The sequence below is a fragment of the Anthonomus grandis genome, chromosome 11 (assembly GCF_022605725.1).
Source record: "Anthonomus grandis grandis chromosome 11, icAntGran1.3, whole genome shotgun sequence".
In the NCBI taxonomy this organism is placed as follows: Eukaryota; Metazoa; Arthropoda; class Insecta; order Coleoptera; family Curculionidae; genus Anthonomus; species Anthonomus grandis.
In genome coordinates, this window is record NC_065556.1 from 28,011,833 (window position 1) to 28,025,585 (window position 13,753).

General features: G+C 27.3%; 2 protein-coding genes across 2 annotated transcripts; one reads left to right on the forward strand and one right to left on the reverse strand.

The window, feature by feature from the left end:
* Positions 1-1,429: 1,429 nt before the first annotated feature.
* Positions 1,430-2,310, forward strand: LOC126741924 (uncharacterized). Its single transcript, XM_050448401.1, has 3 exons — positions 1,430-1,860; positions 1,915-2,132; positions 2,185-2,310. The coding sequence occupies exons 1-3, from the start codon at positions 1,710-1,712 to the stop codon at positions 2,308-2,310; spliced, it is 495 nt and encodes a 164-aa protein (XP_050304358.1). The 5' UTR covers positions 1,430-1,709.
* Positions 2,311-6,423: 4,113 nt separating this feature from the next.
* On the reverse strand, positions 6,424-13,309 carry LOC126742400 (uncharacterized). The gene is made up of 3 exons (XM_050449054.1): positions 12,907-13,309; positions 7,059-7,299; positions 6,424-6,618 (listed from the first exon to the last, which is right to left on the reverse strand). Exons 1-2 carry the CDS (start codon positions 13,121-13,123, stop codon positions 7,064-7,066), a joined length of 453 nt encoding a protein of 150 aa, XP_050305011.1. The 5' UTR covers positions 13,124-13,309; the 3' UTR covers positions 6,424-6,618; positions 7,059-7,063.
* Between the last annotated feature and the right edge of the window lie 444 nt (positions 13,310-13,753).

The window sequence follows — 13,753 nt, forward strand, 5'->3', positions numbered from 1 at the left end:
TTAAATTTAATACAGTTTCGTAAATTTTCTTTATTTTTTAAGTTTTTAGTAATCAAGCAGTTATTCACATATAGCAGTTCAAAAGTATATTGTATATTTTTTCCAAAGTAATTGAGGTCATTACTTACATTTTTTCCAAGCAGTTGAGGTTATTTTTTTCATCAATTTCAAGCAGGTTTTTTTAAGTTGCTAAGGTTATAATTTACTTTCAGGTATTTCTTTTAGGTAGTTGAGATTGTTTTTCCAATTTTAAGACGATTTTTTCGCAAGTAATTCATATCAGTACATAGGATGTAATAAAAGTAAGGGTACCTTCCCTGAATATAAAAAATATACACACCTAAATAAAAAAAATTACTAGATCAATCGAACTTACCTGAAGTGAAGTTCGATCTTAATTAATTCAGTTCTCGTCGAAGTAAATAAGATAATTAAATATATACCTTTCCTGAAATACTTCCTAGCATCATATTTTCCAATAAAACTCTTAGAAAAAGAGTGGTTCAGTTTTGACCTAAATAAATGACCTAATTAAAAATAATAAAGATAAAAATAATAAAAATATAAAGAAACCCTTATTATTCATTTCGGAATCAAAAGGAGTGGAAAATTCTACATTTAGATACGTATTTTAGCTTGGGAGCGACAAATGCTTTAAGGTCATTTCAAGGTCAACGGGTTTTTGCAACGAGAATTGGCATTTTTTTTTATTCGAGAACCATGAAGGGCAAAACATCTTGCTGTCATCTTGGAATTTGAATTATTAAAACGGTATGTATCAAATTAACAAATAATATGTTTACCTGCATTTAGATAATTTTTAGGCAGTTAAGGTAATAATTTACATCCAGGAATTTCTTCATTATTCATATTCAGTTAAAATTTACTGGTGGAAAAAAAATTAGTATTTGAGCAAAGCTGCTTGGAACTTACAAGCCACGCCTTGGACATCAACCTTGCCATATTCACCGAAAATTAACAAAACAGTTGGGCAACGTCGCTTATAGAACATGATCTACTCTTGACAACATGTTGCCAATTTTATCAAAATTTCGAAAAATGAAAATATTCTCAACTGCCTGGACGAAATTATTCATTTATCAATAAAAAAGACAAGGAAAAAAAATTACGCATTTTTCAACGTTTTCTTAAAGGGATCAAGTCAAACATTGAAAATTACGCATTAACGGCACCGTTGCCATATTGACCTAAACTTCTTTATATTCACTCACGATTAACATGGATAAAAAAGGTTTCAACTGCCTGGAAGGAATCCTTTATAGAATATCTCCAAATGACACCACACCTAATAATCCATATTGTCTTATAAAATATGCATATTAAATGGTGTTTTTATGGTAAAACAGTTATTTACTAAGTCGGTGACGAGCGTAAAATTTTCAAGGCAATTTTCCGCTCGTAAGCAATATGGCACTGGTAATTTTGTTATCATCTTTTAGACGCCTACAGGGTCGTCTTTAACTAAATATTTTTTCCCCAAAAAAGTGGAATTCATACCAAAACAACTTCACAACCCTATCTAGCATAACCAAAATGTATATGACCGTCACTTCTTCATTAAATGTAAAGATTTCTTAGAACCATTTTGTCTAAATTTAATGAATTACTTTAATAAATCCCAAATCCGGACCATACATACATGAAATAAAATTATAGGATAACTAAAAAATGCAAATGCATTTCCCTACATGATGTGGTCAAGTAAAGTCGCGAGATTCCTCGTAGTTCTTCTAGTGGTTCTGGTTAATTGGGCTCCAATAACCAACAGTTTCCTATTGAGTTTCACCGATACCTCCAATCGAACCAACAGTAATGCCTTAGAAGCAATAAACTCCCAAGGTATGTTCACCCTATTTTTTTAAGTTCATTATTTCTCACTTTTCCCTTTAATAGACTTATACGAGGAGTCCAGAAAACGCAAGAAAAAGGGACGTTATTTCTATGGACTCATTCTGGGAGCTATTTTAGTTAAAATGATTCTGTTTCCTTTAGCTGTGAAAGCTATGGCAGTCATGTCGAGCGTTTCCATGATTCTAAGTACTTTAAGTCTGGTTATGTCTTCTATTGTTGGATATGCCAAGTTGGCTTACCAGAAAAAAATTGAACCTATTGTAAGTAATTTTTTTTTTAATAAAGGTCTTAGGTAAACACATTTTTTTTTAGGTTAAATTGGTTCACGTTAATGATGTGTGGGCAAAAGGAGACGACGGACCGCCAGCTTATATTCCACATGATAGCATTGAATATGGGCCTAAAGTACCGCTGGAACAAACCCATTTTAATACATAGTTTTTTTTTTGTATATTTAATATAAATATTAAATTTTGATTTATTATTATTACTATTATTAAGCGTATTTTTCTACGTAATAGAAGTTTTCAATGAATAATTAACGGATGAGTTCAAATTGATAAGTTAAACACGAGTAATCGTGAGAAAGGATTTTTACACTTTTCCAAAATGCAAATAAGGACTGGTTAATGAGTAGAAAGTGAATTTTAAGGTAAAGTACATAGTGGGGCAGTTATAGAATTCACTTGACCCAGAAATTTGGGATTCAAAGCTTCAAGTTTTGGGAGTAGTTTTGTTGATTTTTTGAGGACTTTTTAAGCAGGGCTGTTATAGGAAATATTTGGGTTTATTCCAGGCATATGAAGATATTTTTGATTTTTCCTAAAGCAGTTAAAGTCATTTTTTCCAAACAAGTTTCTTAAGGTAATTGTTTGAATTTATTCCAAGCATTAGATCAGATAGATAGATACAGATATCAGGTCATTATTTTTTTTTTGGATAAGACTGTTAAGGCAAATATTTGAATTTATTCTAGGCATTGGTTTGGTTTTAAAATTGTACATTATGTTTGACATAAAATGGATTGGCAGAGGCAGATGGATGTATAATGATTTTTTTAAAATCTTTCGATAAATTTTATCATTCAACCTGAAGATTAACCCAGATATAAATAAATATTTTAAAATATTTTTTTTTTAATTTACGAAATAATTGTTTATTTTTCTATTAAGTTTGTTTCTTTGTAATTATTTGTGAAAATCCAAAGGAGCTTTATAATAACTAAAAAAATTAAAATAGTAAAACATGATAATACTTATACTTTTAAAGTGGTCGCACTAATCAAACACATTTATATTTTTTAGATAATTGAGATCTTTCATTTTTTAAATATTTATATATTTTTTATTTAAAGAATAACGTGTTGTTATCAGTCTGTGTCATTTATGTGCCATTTGTAAAAAATGGCTGACTAATTTGAACGAAATATTCAATTCTTACAATTCTTACCACGTACAAAGACACTTTATACGTGGCCAGAGCCTACGCATCACTAAGGGTTCCTTAAGTGTCTTCATTTAAATATAAAAAGTTGCATTAAAGGTAAAAATTGTGTGGTTGGCCACACTCAGGTCAATTGTAGTACAATTTCACTAGTACAAAGTTTGCCAATTAATAAAGTCTTAAGGAGTACGATTAAAAAAATCGTACTAAAAATATTTTTTTTAGACACAGCGTTTTAGGTAAATATTTGAATATATTCCAGGCATTTGAGGATCTTGATCTTGATTTTTTTTAAAGACAATTGAGGTCCATCAATATTTTCTCTAGCCTATGCTAATCATTGAAAATGATGAGAAAAATGAGAAAAAAATTATTGAAATTGGACATTGATCTTTCAACGTTGTCATATTTAAGAACATTTAAATTTTTTTTACCGAATTTTCTTTAATTAATCAAAGTTATTTTTCCTTTTTAACTTCCAAAAAAATTTTTTTTTTCTTTTTTTAATATACAAATTTATTTATTTTTTTTGTAATATTTTTTTAATATTATCTAATAGAGAACATATTCCTTAATTTTTTTAATTTTTTTTTAGACAGAGCATTTAAGGTAAATATTTGAATATATTCCAGGCATTTGAAGATCTTTTTGATTTTTTTAAAAGCAATTGAGGTCCATCAAAAATCTTCATAAACCTGGAATTTTCTTCCAATTCATAATCGAGAGTTCTTTATCATTAAAGTGCATTTTATACGATAAATTAAGCAATATTACTTAAGTGTTGCATATTTTTGCTTTTTTTCCTAAAAATTGCGTAATTGGATAATGAGGGGGTAACATACAAATCATTGATCTTTCTACGTTGTCATATTTAAGAACATTTCAATTTTTTTTACCGAATTTTCTTTAATTAATCAAAGTTATTCCTTTTCATTTTCCAAAATGCATATAAGAGCTGGTTAATGAGTAGAAAGTGAATTTTACGGTAAAGTACATAGTGGGGCTGTTATAGAATTCACTTGACCCAGAAATTTGGGATTCAAAGCTTCAAGTTTTGGGAGTAGTTTTTGTGTTTTTTTTTTATACAGTTGAGGTCAGTATTTGAATTCTTTTCAAGCAAGGTTGTTAAGGGAAATATTTAAGTTTATTCCAGACATTTGTGGTTCTTTTTGTTTTTTTTTAAAGGCAATTTAGGTAATTATTTTTTTTTTTGGAAAAAACTGTTGAGGCAATTATTTGATTTTATTCCAGGCAACGATTTAGTTTAAAAATTGTACTAAAGACACTTTATGCGTGGACAGAGCCTACGCATCACTAAGGGTTCCTTAAGTGTCTTCATTTAAATATAAAAAGTTGCATTAAAGGTAAAAATTGTGTGGTTGGCCAGACTCAGGTCATTTGTAGTACAATTTCACTAGTACAAAGTCTGCCAATTAATAAAGTCTTAAGGAGTACGATTAAAAAAATCGTACTAAAAATATTTTTTTTAGACACAGCGTTTTAGGTAAATATTTGAATATATTCCAGGCATTTGAGGATCTTGATCTTGATTTTTTTTAAAGGCAATTGAGGTCCATCAATATTTTCTCTAGCCTATGCTAATCATTGAAAATGATGAGAAAAATGAGAAAAAAATTATTGAAATTGGACATTGATCTTTCAACGTTGTCATATTTAAGAACATTTAAATTTTTTTTACCGAATTTTCTTTAATTAATCAAAGTTATTTTTTCTTTTTAATTTCCAAAAAAATCTTTTTTTTTTTTAAATATACAAATTTAATTTTTTTTGTAATATTTTTTTAATATTATCTAATAGAGAACATATTCCTTAATTTTTTTAATTTTTTTTTAGACAGAGCATTTAAGGTAAATATTTGAATATATTCCAGGCATTTGAAGACCTTTTTGATTTATTTAAAGGTAATTGAGGTCCAGCAAAAATCTTCAAAAGCCTGGAATTTTCTTCTAATTCATAATCGAGAGTTCTTTATCATTAAAGTGCATTTTATACAATAAATTAGGCAAAATTACTAAAGTGTTGCATATTTTTGCTTTTTTTCCTAAAAATTGCGTAATTGGATAATGAGGGCGTAACATAAAAACCATTGATCTTTCAACGTTGGAATATTTAATAACATTTCGATTTTTTTTACCCAATTTTCTTTAATTAATCAATGTTATTTTTCCTTTTTATTTTCCAAAAAAACGTCTTTTTTTTTAAATATACAAATTTTAATCTTTTTTGTAATATTTTTTTAATATTGTCTGATAAACATCATATTCTTATTACAAAATAATCTAGCCATACTAGATGCGGTAATCTGGTTAGGTTTTCTTATATTGTCCAAAAATTCCAAAATATTTGCGACTTACTTTGATATATTTGATACGATTTTCTCAAGAGAAAGTTGAAAAAAAATTAATTTAAAACTATAATTTAAACTTAAAATTATTTAAAATCTACTGTTTTTATTTTAAATTATGAATAATTTTAATAACATTTAGGTAATAATGATAAAAAAATTGATTGTATTGAATTATAAGTTAAAAACTCCATTTCCCAATCGATTTGTATAATATATATAAACTCAAAATTTTATATTGTTTATTTTGTCTAGCCTCAGCTAATCATTGAAGATGATAAAAAAAAATTATAAAAATTGTTAAAACTTCATTGCTGAATAATATTTAAGAAGTTTGTCCTACATCAATGGGAAATCGGATAAAATTCACCCTGGATTTCAATATTCAAATATTTCTATAATTCTATCAGTTTCAAGCATTTTTCCTTAATTTACTGAGAAGGACTTTTCATTAGAGTTGGGCCCTATACCAATTACACTACACAAATAACTAGTATACAAAAAATTCAATAAAATAAAAAACCATAAAACCGAATTAATTATAAATAAAAAAAAAGTATACCAGACAGTTGTTGTCTCGGTGAGAATTGGACCGCGACTAATGTCTCCCCGCTGACTAAATAACTAAAAAAAAGCAAACCGTAACATTCAATAACAGATGGATGATTTCAATAAGTACCCATTTTGTTATTATTTAGTTTTACATTATTCTATAGTCATTTGTGGGAAAATAAAAAAATAAATAAAAATACGGTTTTTCTTTATTTAAAATTCATGTTATACACCCAAACCGACCAAAAATGTTACTTAAAAATTATAATAAATTATTAAAGCTAAATTATGTACAACGTTATAAAAAAATATACAATTTACGAAAAATGCCCTAAAAATAGTGAGTTTCTTTTGTTTGCTGCTCCTTACATGTATTTTTCATTTATCTGAAATAAAAAATTAATGTGTTAAATTAGTTTAATTAAATGCTAATATTAGTAAGCGAAAAATTCGAGTGAGAAACGTCATCTAATAATAAAGATAATATTATGAATTGAGGGCATTTCTACAACAATACAACAGGTGTCCATCAAATTTAATACACGTATTACAGTTAAGATAAATGACGCAAATTGTCGGGTAATGCCTTAAAGGCATTGAATTCCTCAAATGAAATCGACGCTACAAGAATGATATTTTAGTTTTTTAAATATTGACGTTTTAGAGCGAAATGTGCAAAAAATTTGAAAATTGACATAAATAAATATTAATTAATTTCATTGGAGGGGTGTTTCAGCAAAAACTTGTAAGAATTAATTATTCTCAAAACTTTCATTAAACACTTGATTTAGATCTTCTTAAAAATACCGAGGTTCTTTTTCCTTACATTTTTCAATGGTGTCCTCCACTTTTAAGTCCCATAACGGCGGCAAACAAGGCAAAAAAGAAGCCTGCTAACCCAGTGGCACCCGTCAACAATATCAACCCCCCGATCATCACCGGAATTAATGTGAAAAATTTCAGTTTGTACGCAATCAGGAGCGGCATCATGTATCTCCTCATTTTCTTCTTCATTCCCCCTTTCTTCCCTCGGGACTCTAGGCTCCAGGCGTCGTCCAGTTGTCTCGCTACAAAAAAGAAGAGAAATTTCTAAGTAAATACATGCCTATAAATCTCTCCGAAGAGGCATCTGCTAAAGTAATTAATTTTGTGTGCCTACAAAATTAATATGCGACACACTAAAAAAAAGTCGTCATTTTTTTTTCTCGTAACATATAACGGGGTATGTAATAACGTTTCTACGAAATATTACAGTGTTAATTTATGGTTTTAAAAATTTTTTTAATAGCGTTGCAAGGAAGGCATATAAAGTGATCTTTGAGCAAACACTTGTGAGGAAATACTGTTAAGTTTGTTGTAAATAGCGCAGCTGTTACTTCGATTTTTTATATAAAAGAAACGTAGTAAGAAAAGATGCAATGAATTAATATTAATAGTGTCTTAAAAATGAGATGAGAGTACAACGTCCAGGCTTTTTTTTTTTTAATAATATACAGGGTGTCCCATTAATAATGGTAAATATTTTAACAGCAGATTCCTCTCATAAAAATAATGAGGTTAAGTTAAATTTTCCTAGACCGAAAATGAAATGCAACCAAGATACAGGGTGATGAATATTATGTTTTTTTTTTTAATTTTCTCATAACTTAAGCATTTGTTCTTCTGAGGCGCCACCATCCTTATTTTAGTCTTTTTTAAACTCCATAACTTTTTTACACTTTGTATAATGTAATGTTTTATTATAAATTTTTATTCTGCAAATGTTTTTCCTCAAAAAAGGTATAACTTAAAAATGTCGCTAGGATTTACCGTTCTCGAGATATTTGGACTTAAAAGTTGCAATGCGCTTAAGAAAAAATGAATATTTTTCTACTTTAAAATGAAAAAAAAAAATTAGTAGGCTGTGTCTAACAAAAAAATTAAAACAAACAAAGTCACTATCACGATTTATGTTTTTTTAGTTACTGTGTTACTGTTTACGTATTACACACAATTAGTTAATTTATTACCTTTTATTGCGTTATTTTTGTTAGTTATTAATAGTTCTGTTATTAATTGTTACTTGTTGCGTTAGTGTTAGTTCCAGTTTAGGTTAAGATGCCTAGACATCAATATTTTTATAATTCAGAAATGCAAGATATGGTTTGTGTTTATGCCCAAGCAAATTACAGCGGTCTAAGAGCTTGTCGACGTTATGCGCAATTGTATCCAAATAGGAGGCAGCCAGATTTTAAACTCTTTAGAAACGTTTACCAGAGACTCGGGGAAACGGGTTCATTCAGGCCAAAGCGAGATGTTGGGCGTCCAAATAGACGTAATGTGGATCAAGAAGAAGAAGTGTGAGTCCAGGTTGCTGAAGATCCAGAAATAAGTGTAAGGCGTATGGCGGCAAGAACTGGAATTAGTAAGTCCTCAGTTTTAAGAATTTTTCATAGTGCGCGTCTTTATCAAAACCATTTTACGCCAAGACAAAATCTTTTGGAGACAGATCTTCCAGCGAGATTAGATTTCGCCCGCTATATCCAGGAACAACAAAATCAAGATCCCCTATTTACTAATAAAATTTTGTTTATGGATGAAGCGACTTTTACTCGACGGGGAATTTTTAATTTTGGAAACACACATTCATGGGATATTGCAAATCCAAACCTCATTACTGAAAGATACTTTCATTTCAAAGACATATTTAAAATAAAAAATAAAATTATACAGGGCGTAAAAAAGCTATTTAGTTTAAAAAAGCACTAAAATCTGGCCGGGCTATGAGATAATTAAAAAAAACTAATAAAATTAGATTTGGCATATAAAAGAACCTCCAAATGCCAAATTTAGTTAAAAACAAAAAACAACTGTTAAAGTTATAGACCAAATACAAAAAAAAAACTTATTGTTTATCACCCTGTATCTTGATTGCATTTCATTTTCGGACTAGGAAAATTTAACCTAACCTCATTATTTTTATGAGAGGAATCTGCTGTTAAAATATTTATCATTATTAATGGGACACCCTGTATAATGGGTGCTATCTTGTTATAGAAGTTAAATAAAAATAATTTTATAGATTAGACTATTAGAAACTATTTATAAATTATAATGAGTTGATTGAATTGGCTTATGAAAAAAAAATAATAATTTTTGAAAGGATGATTTTTTGCCTCAAAAATTAAAAAAAAAAATAAGGAGATTCAAATTTTTAATTTCAAATAAAAGTTCCTTGAATAAATCATAAAATTCCTTATTTTTGCGTTTTTTGGAAAAATTCACGTAAACAAAAAAATGTTTAAAAAAATTCATGTGATACTCAAAATCCAAAAATCATCGAAAATTTAAATTTGAATTATTGTATTAATTATTATTAAATATAATTAAGGTATTTTGATTATAAATTTGGTGAAAATGCAAATATAAATTTTTTAAAGGGTGATTTTTTCCCAAAAATTCAACAAATAAAAAGATTAAGGGGGATTAAAATATTTAATTTCGGATAAAAGTTCCTTGAATAAATAAAAAATTTCCGTATTTTTGCGTTTTTTTTTAGAAAAATTGACGTGATGAAAAAATTGTTTAAAAAAATTCCAAAATGCTCAAAATTCAATATTCATCGAAAATTTAAATTTTAATTATTGTATTAAGGTATTTTGAATAAAGTTAGTGAAAATGCAAATAATAATTTTTGAAAGGGTGGTTTTTTTTCCCAAAAATTCAAAAAAAAAAGATATAAATAAGGAGGATTCAAATTTTCAATTTCGGATAAAAGTTCCTTGAATAAATTAAAAATTTCCGTATTTTTGCGTTTTTTGTAAAAATTGGCGTAAGCAAAAAATAGTTTAAAAAAATTCATGGAATCCTCACAATTCAAAAATCATCGAAAATTTAAATTTGAATTTTTGTATTAAGGTATTTTGATTGAATTTGGTGAAAATGCAAATAATAATTTTTGAAAGAGTGATTAATTCAACGAATAAAAAAATTAAGGGCGATTCAAATTTTCAATTTCGGATAAAAGTTCCTTGAATAAATTAAAAATTTCCGTATTTTTGTGTTTTTTGGAAAAATTGACGTGAAGAAAAAATTATTTGAAAAAATTCATGGAATGCTGGAAATTCGAAAATCATCAAAAATGTAAATTTAAATTATTTTTATTAAATTTAGTGAAAATTTATTTAAGCATTTTTCCAAAAATCAACGACGTAAACAGAAAAAAGTATTTTTTGCAAAAGGTATTTGTTTTACAAGAAATGCTCATATTCCAAAAATTAACAAAAATTTAATTTTAAATTACATTAAATTAATTGAACACGCATTTCATGATTTTTCTAAAAATTGCCTTCTGTATAGAAAATTATGATTTTTAAAAGGGTGATTTTTTTTCCTAAAAATTAAAAAAAATTAGAAAATTAAAGGAGATCCAAATTTTTAATTTCAAATTAAAGTTCTTTAAATAAATTTAAAATATACGGATTTTTGAGTTTTCGAAAAAATTGACATTGTAAAGAAAATTCTTTAAGGAAACAATTTTTTTTTCAAAATAATTCACGCAATTCTTATAATTCAAAAATAATAAGGATTTAAATTACAATGAATTGATTGAATAAGCATTTCATGATTTTTCTAAAAATTGGCTTCTTTATAGGAAATAATAATTTTTAGAAGGGTGATTTTATTCCCAGAAATTCAAAAAATTAAAGGGGATCCAAATTTTAAATTTCGAATAAGAGTTCCTTGAATAAATTCAAAATATACGGATTTTTGAGTTTTCGGAAAAATTGACATTCTAAAGAAAATTCTTTTAAAAAACGATTTTTTTTGTTCAAAATAATTTACGGAATTCTCATAATTCAAAAATAATCAAAAATTTAAATTTGAATTTTTATATTAAGGTGTTTTGACTCAATTTATTGAAAATGTATTTTAACGTTTTTCGAAAAATCTACAAGATAAACAGAATAAAATATATTTTGAAAAAAGGTGATTTTTATCCAAAAAATTAACACAAATTTAAATCCTAAATTACGATGAATTAAATAAATACGTATTTTAGAGTTTTTCTCAAAATTGACTTGTTAAAAAAAAATAACCATTTTTCAAAAAGTGATTTTTTCTCACAAAGATTCAAAAAATTTAAGAAAAAAGAAGAATTTTGAAAATTTGGAATTCCATAAATGTGTCTATTATTAAAAAAAAAAATAATATAAACATTGTCTATTTATTTTCCAAATTATTTAATTAGACACGTTTTTAGTTTATATTTTAAGATTCTGAAAAAATCTGGAAATTGAAAAACAAACATTTTTTTTCTTTATAATATATTCTTTTATTTATAGAAAATATTTCAATTTTAGTGTATCCAAATTATTTCAACTAAATTTGGGGTACTTTTTAGGGTATCTACCACTAAAAGCTATTCACATGCCTGTAATTAAACTTCTAATAATTTAATTAAAATATTCTTGCTATTGGGAAGACTCAAATGCCTGGAATAATAAATTTATTACCGCAGATTTAGCAGACTTTTGAAATGTTTCAGATTGTCTAAAAACCTGCAAAAACCCTCTTAATTAACTTCAAATAATTTAAATTAAATATTTTTGTTCTGAAAAAGACTCAAATACCTAAAATAAAAAAATATAATATTCTAGATTTAGAAAACTGAGTCTAAGGTACTTCAGTGTTTTAAAGGCTAGAATAAAGACTCTATGAAACATAAATCGCATATTCTAAGAATCTAGAGCTTTCCAAAAATTTCCAGATAATTTAATTAGTCACGTATTTCTTCCACATATTAATAAATTAAAAAAAAGGCTATACAGAACCTTGAAAATTGGTACGTATATTCTTTACATAATTTAATTAGGTACGTTTTTTAGGGTCTTGTAAAAATCATTAAAGGTTTTGATAAAATTTAAATAAAAAAAATTTTTTTTTTTTTTTTTTAAATGACCTCAATTTAAAAAAGCAGTGCTAAATGTAAAGATTTAAAAAACTCTCCACATATTTTTCAGACAATTTAATTAAATATGTATTTTAGCAATTACCAAAATATTTTCAAAAAACTTGGTTTTTAAATATTTTAATTTTTTTCGAATACTGTAATTTAATTTATTTAATTTAATTCTTGCAATTAATTTTCTAAATATCAATCGCTCAAATGAAAGAAATATCTTGTAATAACAACCGTAAATAATGGGTTTATATGTTCTTTGTAAAATTAATTACGACGACACGTATTTGATGATTTTTCAAAATTGCTTAGAAATTTTCTGGAAAAAACTGGATTTTGAAAAATTAATTTTTCGCCTAAATGCTTGTAATTGAAATAAAAGTCATTGCAAAAGCTTTAATATTATTTTCCAAATAATTACAATTACACGCATATTTTAGTATTTTTCAAAAACTATCAATTAATTATTTTCCTCGAAAAACACCTGCAATCAGACAGAATCTCAAAAATGGGCTGATATTCTTCAAAATAATTTACTAAAAAACAAAAAATCCAAAATTTTGTAAATTATCCTCCATATGCATATAACTGAAAAAACTTTGTCAATACATTCGATAAATATTTCAACAAGAAAGCCCTTTTCGCAAATGTAAATATATATCATGCCAAACCCTGGATTCTCTAGACTCCCTTCCTTATAAAATTTAACCAAACGCACCCTACATATAATTACCTTTTCCAGATCGATCCAGAGGAATACTGGTCTGTACCGTCCATGTCGCTACTGTAGGATACACAAACAACGATCCACGCCAAGACTGTGTCGAAACGGCGACACCACTCGATTTTTCCAGATGCGTTTCCACCCCATCCCCAATCGTGTTCGGTTCGTTGCAACCCCCTCTGGATACGCACAAGCAAACCATCACCAAACAGATCCAGAATGTCATTTTACACCAAACTCTACGCAAAATTGTTAAAGATAAAAATTACCATAATCAGCCGTGTAGGATTTGACGCGTTTGTGTTTTTTTTTTTCGTCTCTTCAAGTTTTGGACAGTGGTACTAAACCGAGAGTCCCACTACTGTACCGGTACTACCAAACGGCCTCGCGGTAATAATGCGACATCGTAAAACGGCGTTTTGTCTTAAAGGAGTTTTGTATAAAATAAACTGTTTTAAGTCGTAATGTTAAGTATTATATCGTTCTATGATTTACGCATGAATTGGTTTAATTGGCTTGAACCGTGTAATTTTTGCGGTACTGCCGTAGCAGTGATTTTTGCCCCTTTAAACCGATTGAAAACTGGTTGTTAGTTGACTGGTTAGTATAACGTTTCACTTGTGGGAGGTTTTTTTGGGTCGGATATTTAGGGATTCTTAAGTAAATTGTTTGGTTTTTGGGTTTAATAATTTCGGTCTATTATCGAGGCTTTATTGTATTTGTGAAAACTGTTTAAATTAAAAGCGGGTTAGAAGCAAAGACTTGAATGATTAATTTCAATAAGGAATTAGTTGTTTATTTTTTATATTTTGAGTATTTTAATCTTAATTCTAGTCATGGTTTACGCATTTATATA